General features: G+C 35.3%; 2 protein-coding genes across 3 annotated transcripts in view; both read right to left on the bottom strand.

Moving 5' to 3' along the window:
• The window catches only part of mrps9 (mitochondrial ribosomal protein S9), a 465,929-nt gene that overhangs the window by 452,180 nt on the left and 1,010 nt on the right, over positions 1-12,739 (bottom strand). Inside the window, exons 3-11 of one of the 2 annotated variants that reach the window (XM_028463176.1) lie at positions 11,650-11,712; positions 11,420-11,450; positions 10,803-10,882; positions 10,496-10,581; positions 10,144-10,219; positions 9,357-9,525; positions 9,180-9,288; positions 8,902-9,071; positions 7,918-8,012 (exon numbers count right to left, since the gene is read on the bottom strand). In XM_028463176.1, coding sequence (XP_028318977.1) covers positions 7,921-8,012; positions 8,902-9,071; positions 9,180-9,288; positions 9,357-9,525; positions 10,144-10,219; positions 10,496-10,581; positions 10,803-10,882; positions 11,420-11,450; positions 11,650-11,712 — 876 coding nt within the window. In that variant the 3' untranslated portion in view covers positions 7,918-7,920. Of the gene's footprint in view, positions 1-7,800; positions 8,013-8,901; positions 9,072-9,179; positions 9,289-9,356; positions 9,526-10,143; positions 10,220-10,495; positions 10,582-10,802; positions 10,883-11,419; positions 11,451-11,649; positions 11,713-12,739 lie in introns of those variants that run through there. The other variant, XM_028463167.1, reaches the window with a different exon arrangement.
• On the bottom strand, positions 310-7,253 carry LOC114473444 (oxysterol-binding protein-related protein 11-like). The gene is made up of 9 exons (XM_028463083.1): positions 6,838-7,253; positions 5,610-5,678; positions 4,796-4,971; positions 4,433-4,512; positions 4,001-4,180; positions 3,072-3,270; positions 2,579-2,688; positions 1,576-1,698; positions 310-805 (listed from the first exon to the last, which is right to left on the bottom strand). Exons 1-9 carry the CDS (start codon positions 6,954-6,956, stop codon positions 344-346), a joined length of 1,518 nt encoding a protein of 505 aa, XP_028318884.1. The 5' UTR covers positions 6,957-7,253; the 3' UTR covers positions 310-343.

Below are 12,739 nucleotides of genomic sequence, written 5' to 3'. Positions count from 1 at the left end.
TGATTGAACGATGTTACGTTATGTATATATATATAAAAAACTGATGTTACCATTTATTTTGAAATGTGAGACTACTTACAATCATAAAATCATACTTATTGTGTGTTAAATTTAAGACTTAAGACATTTTAATGACAGTTAATGCCTTTTAAGACTTTTTAACGCTGATATAATATCTATACTGAGGACAGAGAACTGCACAACACTTTATTTTTTGCTGGACATAGAATCATATTTAGTCATTAAATACATTATAATTAATTAATATAAGTGCATTTTTTAAACGGTATTGAAACTGATACCGTTGCAGCCCTAGAGTCTACTGTGTATATTGTATAATTATCTATAGAATGTTTTTCCACCTTGACTGACCTTCTCCGATCATGGACACTCCCACAGACATCCCCATGAATTTACTCTTGGTCCACACGTGTGTGTTCACACACATCCGTCGCTCAGCACACTCTGCATAGAAGCCGGAGACGGGCGGGTGATGGGAAACCTGCTCAGCCACGAAACGCAGCGTGTAAGGGTCGGGGGTGGAGTCCTGGGAGGGGGCGGAGTCTCTGGGAACCCTCCACGAGCAGTGGAAGGTCTCCCCGATCACCGGGTTGTACGGCTTCTTGGCCACGGCTCCTCTGCGACCTTCGTGGAAGGACGTGAGGTAAAACTGCAGGAAGCGAACCATTCGCTCCTCAGAAGTGTTTCCATCAGTGATGGACAGGAAGAGGTCTGGGTGAGACAGGAAGTCAGCGTACATCTCCAGCAGAGAGCGCTTCTCCAGGATGAAGGTGGGCAAAACCACCTGAAGGACAGAGGCAAAGAGAATAAATAAATAAATACAAATAAACAGTATTTATTCACTTTGAAAACCAAGTCTACACTTTTTAAATGATAAAAAAAAAACAGGATTCCTACAGTTTTAGTCAAATTAAATTAAATTGGCATTTGAAATTAAATTTAAGACCAACTTCACAGTAAACATGTTTGTGAGGAAAAAAAAGCTACATAAATAACTTAGGGTTAGGGTCATTTTTATTTCTAATGTCTAGTGCAGACGTGCAACTGGTGGTCCCCAAAATAAACACAAAATGACAGTTAAAATACACACAAAAAACAGACTAAAATAATCAAAATCACTCCAAAAACAGCCAAACATCTTTGTTACAGTTACATTTTCCCATGTTGTTTACACATATTTAAAAAACAAATGTTACCAATCACACTTATTATGTGTTAAAACATAAGACTTTAGAAACATTTGAATTACAATTAATGCCTTTTAAGACGTGTTTAAAGATTTGCAGGAACAACAAGAAAAAAAACCAGAAAAACAAGTTGGAAAAAAAGAGAAAAAAATCACAAGGAAAATATGAGAAAAACAAGAACAAAAGACAAAAACTAACAGAAATAAAAGAAAATGAAAATAAAAAACAAGATATGATTAAAAAAACAACAATTATAATCAAATTAATGGACAACACACATTAAATTAAACATTTTAAAAAAATAAATAAACTGGCAACATAATAACATAAAATGGGTATAATAATAATAATAATAATAATAACTGACCCGTGTGAGGTCCATTCCCAGTTTGAGCTGAGACAGAAGATGAAGGATGACGCTGCGTTCTTCCTCCACAGGACCAACATCTTCCTCCTCTTCCTCACAGACGTCCTCCACCTCATCTTCCTCCTGAGTTTATTATACAATAAAACAATTATTAACGACATACATCCTCCTGATGACAGATCTGTTATTTTAAACACTTATCAACATCTCTGTGTCACTAGAACATAATACAAATTATTATGATGAATATACAACCTCATGCATTTAATACTAACGCAATTAAGAACCATATATGTCATGTTTATTTTCTGAACACACAGAATACCACACAAACATTCTGAGCTCAACTTCACACTTTATTATTATTATTATTATTATTAACCACTTTTTCAGGAAGGTAGAAGTATGTATATATAAATAAACTTGTATTATACATTCATTAATCTCTACTTCATACAATGTTAATACAATATAAGCTTTGATCTGATCTATTTTTTTGGTTTCAGGAGATTTTGGTTTGTTTTTAGGTTTTTTAGGATTCAATTTAAGTATATTGACACAATAAAGGCTCAGACGCCATAAATATAAAAATCTATATTTTCATTGATTATGAAGCTTAACAAGGTAATCAATAGATATGAAATAAATTAGATGATAGATATTAGTTTTTAGTGTATTTTACAGCTGATTTATGACTCGTTAGCATTGGAGATGCTAACAGAAAGCTAACACAAGAGGAAGGTTCACTTTTATTAGCTTATTTATTAAAGGCTCAGTAAATGTCATTAATTGTAATTGAACTTTAGTAATTGAGAACAGAATTGTAATTGAATTTCTGAGGATAAAAATGCTGGTCATCGTAATTGTAATTGAAAAATGTAATTGACCCAACCCTGCTGTCCACTGTGTGTCACTAAATACCTTTTCCTCTGATGTCACTAATCTCACCAATAAACATGTTTGTATTGAGACTGAAAGCAGCAACGTGATTGGTCGCTCTTACCCCAGAGAAGCTGCAGGTTTCTGCGTCGCTGAGCGCCGGCGCTTCGTCTGAGAGGCTGCCGTTGTTCAGGATGTTGGAAAGTTTGGGCTCCAGGAAGGTGACGGAGGGGCCTGTGGGGGCCGAGGAGGACCGAGGGTCAGACAGACTCATGGTGGAACATACACACACACACACGTACCACCTCCTCCCCAAAACCCCCTACACACACACACACACACCCACACAGAGAGTGAAACCACTAGCCTGAACAGGTATCAGGATGCAGGTGGAGCTGCGATCTGATTGGAGAGGAGTGGCATGTGCGTGTGTGTGTGTGTGTCTCATGAATAAAACACACAGTAATGAGACCTGAAGCAGGGCCGAGCAGTTAAAGCTCAAGTTACTCTGTAGAAGGTTCCAAACCTCGTAAATAATACAGAAAATTCCACTCTGTGTGTGTGTGTGTGTGTGTGTGTGTGTGTGTGTGTGTGTGTGTGTGTGTGTGTGTGTGTACCTCCCAGCAGGTGGTGCTGTCGTCCCTCCTGCTGCAGCTGCAGTATAAACAAACAGTCCCTCAGACAGTTGATGGCTGACAGAGACGTGGCTTTCAGCATCAGTAGATCAGAGTCTAAGGAGGACAGAGAAGTTCCCACAGGAAGGTTCTCCACAGAACGGACCAGATCCTGGTGCTGGTTCTGAGCCTGGACCATCATCTGAAATACACAAACATTAGATTTTCATGTTAAATCATTAAAACATAAGAGGTTCAGCAGAAGAGTTGGGGTCAATTATAATTGATAATTCATTACAAATATGGCCTAATTATAATTAGCAACATCTGTTGCTATTGTAATTGCCATGAAAATTCAATTTTATATTGTAAATAATTAACAAAAAATTCTAATTTAATGCTAAACTGTTGAACCATGTTACAGTTCTACACATATGTAATTAATAATTATTATAATATGTTTCATATCAAGCTTTCACACATTTTACCATTAAAATATATAAATCTATAGATATACTGACACAATAAAGGCTCAGATGCCCACATCATAAATATTAAAACATATATATTCATTGATTATGAATCCTAACAAGGTAATCAATAGATAGGAAATAAATTAGATGATAGATATTAGTTTTTAGTGTATTTTACAGCTGATTTAGGACCCGTTAGCATTAGAGATGCTAACAGAAAGCTAACACAAGAGGAAGGTTCACTTTCATTGGGTTATTTATTTCAGGCTCAGTAATTGTGATTAACTGTAATTGAACTTTAGTAATTGAGAATGTAATTGTCTTTCTGAGGATAAAAAATTATTGCAACTTAATTGTAATTAGAAAAAATGCTGCTAACTGAAATCGTAATTGAACATTTATAATTGAAAATGTAATTGAACCCAACCCTGTTCAGCAGCCTCACTGAGATGTTTGTACCTCACGGGCGTCCATCAGGTGATCAGGCAACAGCGCTCTTTTACTTCCGTAGAACGCCGACCCTTTATTAGACCAGCCAAACATGGAGGCGGGGCTTTGGCTGGTTCGCCGCGTGCTCATTGGCGAGCTGCTGCCCTGAGACGCCATCGAGTAGCTGCGTGACTTTAAAGGAGGATTAGTCTGAGGAAGAAAACACATTCACAGTTTAATGTTGGCTTCATTGGGCTGTCAGCCATATTTGTAGTTTTGAGTCTTTCCACCCATTATGCTATTTGTAGTTGTATCACCAGTCAGTCATATTTGTAGTAGAATTAATGTCTAAATCTATGTAGTAATTTATTGTTTACATTAAAGAGAAACTCAGACAGATGTTTATGATGTTTGTTTGTTTACAAACAGGGGGTGAGTGCTAGCATTAGCATTAGCGCTCACCTTGCCCAAAGCCTCGGTGTGATGCTGAGTGCAGATCTGGAGTCTGCTGACCCAGTGCTGCCTCTCTTTAGCATCAGTGGCTGAAACACACACACACACACACACACACACACACACACACACACACACACACACACACACACACACACACACACACACACACACACACACACACACACACACACACACACACACACACACACACACACACACACACACACACACACACACACACACACACACACACACACACACACACACACACACACACACACATAATTGAAAACACTTTCATTAAAACAAAGCTGAACACTCTGAGCCTTTCTTCCTGTTGTTCAGAGGCTCTTATTTTGAAGGGCTGACCTCTCAGCTTGTACTGCTCTCCGCTGATGGCGTTGACGGTGAAGGTGTGTGAGTCTTCGTCACTGGGTGATATGACGGCTCCGGCCAGAGGCAGCATTCCCCGAGGTTTCTGAGGTCGTGATTGTTCGTTAACGAAATACTCCAACAGGCCGGCCTCGTTGTTCAGCACAAAAAACCTGACGCAGAAAAAAAACCAAAACTATTTACTATTGAAATACCAACACTAAAAACATCAGATTATTATAGTATATGATAATCTCATCTTCAGTTTGGCTCTAATAAACCTAAGTTACATTTCAACCGTGCACATGTGACAGTTTGAAGTTAAAGTTAAAGCAACAAATTATTTCCCGCCTCAACAGCTGATATTACTGAGTATTAATCATTCTCCCACTTCACAATACACTTCATATTAGATTTCTCTACCCTTTTACCTTGTACATATACATTTTTTCCTTTTTAAATATGAATTATTATGCTTTTCTTCATCCATCAATAATAATCTGTGGCACAACTCTTTAAAATACACCAAATGTTGAAGTTCAAATTCTAAAACAAGCAAAACATCAGAAATAAATGAATAAAAAGGTTAATGTTGGACGAGACGTAGGAAAGAGTTTAGACACAAATGAATGATGTATAACATTAGCTAAGGGGTACATGGGGTATTTATTTATTCATTATTATTTGTTATTTGAAGAATGGAGTGCTTTTTTTATATAACTATAACAAAAAAGAAATTACAATTTTCTCAGAAAATCATGTTTTTTGTGCTTTTCTGGGCGTGTACTTTAATATCAAAGGAGTGACTCGCCTGTACTGCCACCCAGTGACCAGGTTGGTGTACTTCATCAGATATCCGTTGATGTTTTCCATGTGATCACTAAAATACAGAAAAAGTCACAGAATAAAAGGTGAAAACTTCAGAAATGACAGGAATCAAATATAATATTATTGTCATATATTATAATTTAGAAAATATTAAAATATTCTGATGATGAGAATGGGTTACAATACTGTAATTGTAACTACATAAATTAAAGTACAGTTTTACTGTATATGTAGTGTAGACTTTACCTCACCCCACTTGTTTACTTATTGTATTTTAACAAATATATTGCTTGGAAATTTGGGGAATGTTTATGAAAGTCACATGCAGTATTATTATTTTTTCTTTTTTAATTCTTACGTTTCAAATTTTGCAGTGAGAAATATTTAATAAATCGGGGGGGGGGGGGGGGGGGGATCCACGACTATTACGTGATAAGGTTATGATTTAATTTAATTTTAGAAATTCTATTATTAATTTTAAATAATTTACATTAAAAATGAATTTAGATTTAAAAAAAAAAAAAAAAAATGAAATACATTTTGAATTGAATTGGAATAAAGCTGTGTGTGTACCTCAAACAAGGGTCAATAAATATGTGGATCTGTGTGTGGAGTGAGGCTTACAACTAATTATAATTAATAAAAAAAAAATATATATATATATATATATATAAATAAAAACTTATGAAGAAAAAACAGGATTTTAGTGGGTGTGTTATCATGGTAATTGGTTTCTAATTTTTACAGGTTATATTTATTGTAATTTAGTTACTAAACATGTGGAGTTTTGTCTCTGGAACAATGTATAAATTACATATTAATTATACATTAAATTATAACTTCTACAAATGCCTTCCTTTCATCTAGTCTTCTATTATTATGAAGAATCTTTAATTCTAGATAGCCCTTAATGCCTTAATCATATTATAAAATCTATTATAACCTCTTTCAGGCCAATCATTTTAAAGTTATTTATCTGTCTTTTGTTAACGCCTTTATTTAATAAAGTTTAAAACAAAAAAAAAAAAACTATGTTCATCATGACGCTACTTTAAGACAATTACACATTGCTGTAAAAAAACAAAAAACAATGAATGATAGATAATTATATTTTTTAAATAAGTTTCTAATGTTTTAGGCAAAAATGAGAAACGTTAGCTGCGGTCACAGAATGTGTCGGTGACTGTTTTGTCCGTAACACCGGAGCTCACCTGTACTGCCAGCCTTTGCCGCTCGCCCTGCCCGAGCTGGGTGTTCTATTCTGGGGAGGAACCTCCAGCCGGGCCTCGGTGTCGGAGACCCGAGGTGCCGCCGCCGTTTCCCCCGACATGATTAAAAACTGAGGCGGGACAAAGAAGACGGAGTTACGGACAGTCAGAGAGTCATGTCCGGGCTGGGGGAAGAGAGACACGGAACGAAAAACAAGATAAACAGCGATAATCACTGGAAGTCACTCCGGTTCTCCCTGTTTACCGAGTCACATGAGTGAGCACACATCCGGTCACAGCAGGAAATGACAACATGTCAAGACAGCGCTTAATTTTTTTAAAAATACATATAAAATCTTAACATCTACGTTAACACATCGATGCAAATCAATTATTGTACTTATTTCATTACTTTATTACAATAAAAATAAATAAACGGTACTTTAAAAAAAAATAAACAATTCCGGAATAGTATATTATAATTCGATACTTTGGTCATAAGAATATAAAAAAGGTAAAAATACATCAAATTTGACAAAACGTATTTTCATAAATATTACCAAAGTCTAAGTATGAGTTCAGTATGCATCGCTAAATTTCAGTACCTACACTTTTATATTCCTTCAGCTACAAAAGTTAAAAAAAAAAGTATTTTTTCTTTAGAGTCCATTTGTTTAATAAACTCCTGATTTTGGACCATTTAAACCCATTTCTTACTTTGTGTTGCTGAGATGTCATTTTCCTTTTCTACTGCTTGACATTTTGGTTCGATCATTTTATTTCAAAACGTCGCACACAGTGACGTTCTGGATAAAACTGCTCCTTTTTATGACGTGAAATAGAGAATTTAAACTTTTTTTTAACCGTTTGGATTTCAAATTAAATTTAATGGAGGTTCTACATGATCTTCTGAACAGATACTTCACAATATGTTTGTCTGCAGTCCACTGAAAGGTCACACCTAAAAACATTTACATATTTCACTTTATTGTTAAGAGTGGCAACCAAAGCAGAGAGATGTTGACATTTTTATTTTATTTTTACAAAGATTGTGTGTGTTTAGCCCCTCCCCACCCATGACGCTCCTCAGCGTTTCTTCCAGGTGTATTTGCGTCGTGCTCCTTCCTGACCAGGTTTCTTTCTCTCACGCACTCTGGGATCCGGAGTCAACAGGCCGGCTGGAAATAAACAACAATAAAATCAAGTGATTAAACATGAACTGACAGCAGGGTTGGGTCAATTACATCTTCAATTATCCATGTTCAATTACATTAATAGTGACGGGCATTTTTTCAAATTAAAATCAATATTACATTTATCTCCTTCCTAAACGTCAATTGCAATTATATTGTCAATTCATAAAATCAATTAAAATAATCAATATTACTAAACCTGAAATAAATAACCCCATATAACTTAAATCAGCTGTAAAATACAGTAAATAATTATCTATCATCCAATTAGTTTCTCATCTCTTGGTTACTTTGTTACGCTTTCTAATCAATTAAAATTATTATTATTGATATTAATATTTTTGGTGTGAGTAATTGATCTTTGATAACCGACATGTTGGGAAAACTTGATAAACATGTTTTAATAATTGTTAATTATGTATATGTAAGCCATAAAAATGTAACATGTTGCACTCTTGCATTTCATTGAATTATAATGCCAATTAAAATTACAAGTTACAAGTAAATTATCTGAACTCAATTACAGTTCAATCATAATTACAACAGCTGCAGATTTTTAAAATAACAATTATATTTGTCATAATTGTAATTAGTTACGATTCCAATAGGACGTTAAAGAAGGAAGTAAGGCTGCAACAACGAATCAATAAAAATCACCTATTAAATTTAATTATTGAGTGTTTGTGTGTGGGCACGATTATTGATTATGAAAATAATCATTAGTTGCAGCTCTAGAACAAAGGGTCATGAGGTACGTATATCATCAACAGTGATTGATTTGTGGCTGTTTGGTGACAGGACGTATAAAGAACAGACTCTTATTTTGAAGGTGGAATAATAACTTCCTCACATCTTTTAATTTGAAATTTCTAACCTCGTCTCATGGCTTCCCCCTGAGACTCCGACACAAAGCCGAGCAGCGCTCTGGAGATGGCGAGCCGCAGCGCCCCCGCCTGGCTGGACCGCCCCCCGCCGCTGACCGTGCACTCCACGTCGAAACGTCCGAGCGCGTCGATGAACTGCAGCGGGAACATCAGCTGCACTCTGTGAGGGCAGCCAATCACAGAGAAGGAATAAATCAGTTATTATGCTTGTAATTCATTGTGCATGTGTGTATTTCTGAGTGTTATTGTGTGTGTGTGTGTGTGTCACCTGTCCTGTAGCACAGTGAAGTAGGTCAGCTGATCCTCTCCGTTGATGCTGATTCGTCCACCTCCTGCGTCTCTGACGATCACCGTCGCCTCTGACGTTTTCCTGTGACCTGCAAACATCGGCCAATCACACGCTGTCCACAGCAGGCGTGTCACACCACAAGTAAACAGCGGCTACCTTCGGCTGTGCTGTAGGCCACGCCCCTTTCGTCCATCAGCAGCTGTGGTGGTGTCTGTTTGGTAGATTGAGTCTCCAGTTGGTGGCGGTATTGCATCACCATGTCCTGCAGGGCGGCGCTGTGGGGCATGACGACCAGACGCTCCATCAGACGCAGGAAACGCTCGTACTGTGGGCGGAGCCACACAAACCAACAAAAATCATATTACTAATGATGGATTGATTGATGTAGATGGTTTTGAAACAAATTTTTGTTGTAGTTTTGTGTATTTATGTTTTGTTTTAGTGTTTTTGGGGTAATTTTTTACATTTCCGTTGTTTTTTCTTGTTTTTCTGTAATTGTGTATGTTTTCGGGGTTGTTTTGTGTATTTTTGTTGTCCTTTTCTGTAGTTTAAGCAATTCTGTGTGTTTCAATAATGCCTCAAAATCAATGTTCCTATCAATCATTAACCTACTAAAGTCTGTAATAACTTCATATCAAATCTTCCACTATGCACCTTATTTTTGAAAAAACAATACATATTTTACGTTTTTCTCATTGACAAAAAAGTGTTTTTATGACAGAAAAGGCATAAAAACATAAAAAAAAACAAAACAGAAATATAATGAAAACTACAGTAATGGTTAGGTCTGGAGTTGTTGAAAAAATCTGATGTGAAAAAACGGGGGAGAAAAAATGACTTTGTGTCTATGTTGGAATTTGTTTTAAAAGTCAAAATTTGAGGTAAAAATGAGTTATGGAATCATTAATGATCACTGCTAATTATTCACAGCGTCAGAACTCACTTCCTGATCAGCGACGTTCTCCACTAGGCGGAGCTGCAGCTCATCCTTCGTCAGCCAACGACTGCTTCCAAAGGAGCTGAAAAACACCAACACTGTCAACATGTACGGAGAGAGATTTGTCTCAAAAATATATCTGCAATTTTTACTTGTATTTTTCAAATCCACAAATACAATTATGATTTTCATATCACATCATTTTAAAAATACATGTGAAAATGTAAAAAAAAACACGTGAAAATTGTGGCTATATTTGTGAATATTATTGAGACAAATCTCTCCCCATAAACATGCCCCTGTACGTACGTACGTGCGCACACGCACACGCCCACCCACACCCACCGGTGATGCTCACATCAGCTCAGCGTTTTCATTGTACATTCCTTTAGATCTGAGACGATCAGCCTTTTTCTCCAGACTGAGGATGTGATCGTAGAGATCCTAAAAAAACACATTTACATATAAATATATTAACACACATACATACATATAAAAAACATAAACACATTTATCTAAAAAAAACACATAAATACACATACAATTACCCTAAAACACAAGATACACAATTTAACACTCACACATACATACAGTTAAGTAAGTACACAGACTGACATACACACATTCAGTAATTACGTGCACACACACACACACACACTACCCACGTGCATGAGGGAATAGTACGACTGTTTTCCGGTGTAGAACAGGAAGTGAAAGGGTCGACCGTCAGCATCCCATTGGACAGCTGGAAGAGAACATCACATCATTTCACAGCTGTGTGTGTTTATATATGTGTGTGCTTACACATGTGTGTGTGTTCACATATGTATATGTATTTATATACAGTACATGTGTGTTTGTGTTTATATATGTGTCTGTATTTATATATGTGCATGTTAGTAGGTGTGTGTTTATAAATGTGTATATTTATATATGTGTGTATTTATATACAGTACGTGTGTGTGTGTTTATATGTGTGCATGTTAATAAGTGTGTGTTTATATATGTGCATGTTAATAGGTGTGTTTATAAATGTGTGTGTATTTATATACAGTACGTGTCTGTGTTTATGTGTGTGCATGTTAACAGGTGTTTGTTTATATATACAGTATGTGTGTGTTTATATATGTGCATGTGTTTTCATACATGTGCAGGTTCATGTGTATGTATATATGTGTTTATGTGCATGTTTATATATGGGTGTTTATACATGTCCGTGTTTTTATATTTATATATATGTGTGTGTGTGTGTGTGTGTGTGTGTGTGTGTGCATGTTTGTACTTCTCTGCTTGGGAAATATTTCTTCTGGAGGCTGTAAATAAATAAATAAATAAACAAACCTTGTTTTCCTGTTCACTGCACACATAAGAACATTTATAATCAAACTTTTACACCTGATGTTATATAACATTAATTTTAGTGATCCATTTCATAAGACCTTTATTTTGAAAGATTCAAAGCTTGTGTTCACTGTGAATAGTAAATAATATTGTAATAAATAAGTGACGTACCTTCATGATTGGCCGAGCTTTCTTCTCAAACAGTCCTGATGGAAACAGATACGAGACGCTCCTCTGAGGAACACACACACCTTTACATTACACACTCAATAACACACTGCACTGAACATTCAATACATTAAAGTCAGACTAAATTCAACATAAAGTGCTTTAAAAAAATCAGAATATGGTTCTAAAATGACCTTTTCTTCTTATTAAATATACTGTTAGGTTTGTGTAATTTAACTACTGTTTATGGACAGATCTAATCTAACAACTAATTACCTTTATCCAATAATAATCAAAATAACTACATGTTACAATTACAATAGATTTTTTCCACTTTAATTGAAATGGTTTTATGAGTAGTTACTTAAATATAAATATATAGTATACATATCAAATTGTATTTTATTCATTTTTTTGTCTGGGAGTCATTACTCTATTTGTAAGTTATAATACACAAAATAAAAAAATAATAATTTGTTTTTAATTAATAATCAGTATCTAAGGTTTTTTTTCTTACAGTGCTTCATGTTTGTTTACAGTACTAGATATTTAATTACAGTATTTCTACAATGTTTTATATTGAATTACACAGTTAATGGTTTATTTGTGCTGGTGTTAAGGTTTGTTTACAGTATTTATGTGTATTTACTAGAGTAGAGGTAGGCAACTTTTATCACAGCGTTTGATCAAAAGGTCACATGATCAACAATCATGTCAGCATTAGAATATTGACCAATCTGAGCATTAACACAGGAAAGAACAAAGAGTTTTTAGTCATTTTGTTTGTTGTTCCGTCATTCTGTTTGTTTGTTTGTTTGTTGTCTTGCTCATTATGAGGAATTTTGTGCATTTTTTTTGTGTATTATTTCTGTAAAACTTGTGTTGTTTGGAGTCATATAGTGTATTTGTGTTGTCATTTAGCATTTTTTTTTTTGAGCAAGTTTTGTGTATTTCTGTTGTCGTGTTGATTATTTGCCAGTACTGTGGGTTTGCAGACTCTTTTTTTTTTTAAAGTTTTTCTTGTCTTTTTGGGAACTTTTCTTGCCATTTTCTGTAATTTTGTATATTATTTGGAGTAATTTTGTGTATTACT

This window comes from Gouania willdenowi, chromosome 2 (assembly GCF_900634775.1).
Source record: "Gouania willdenowi chromosome 2, fGouWil2.1, whole genome shotgun sequence".
Taxonomy (NCBI): Eukaryota; Metazoa; Chordata; class Actinopteri; order Blenniiformes; family Gobiesocidae; genus Gouania; species Gouania willdenowi.
The sequence above is the reverse complement of the archived record's forward strand: the minus strand, read 5'-3'. Positions and strand labels throughout refer to the sequence as shown.

Coding starts and splice junctions, on each gene's coding strand:
- LOC114473444 (XM_028463083.1), bottom strand. CDS start 6,956: ATGTCGGGGGAAACGGCGGCGGCACCTCGGGTCTCCGACACCGAGGCC. Junction 4,972..5,609: donor GTCACTGGGTGGCAGTACAG/GCGAGTCACTCC, acceptor TTTCTGCGTCAG/GTTTTTTGTGCTGAACAACG. Junction 2,689..3,071: donor ACAGCACCACCTGCTGGGAG/GTACACACACAC, acceptor CGGCCCCCACAG/GCCCCTCCGTCACCTTCCTG.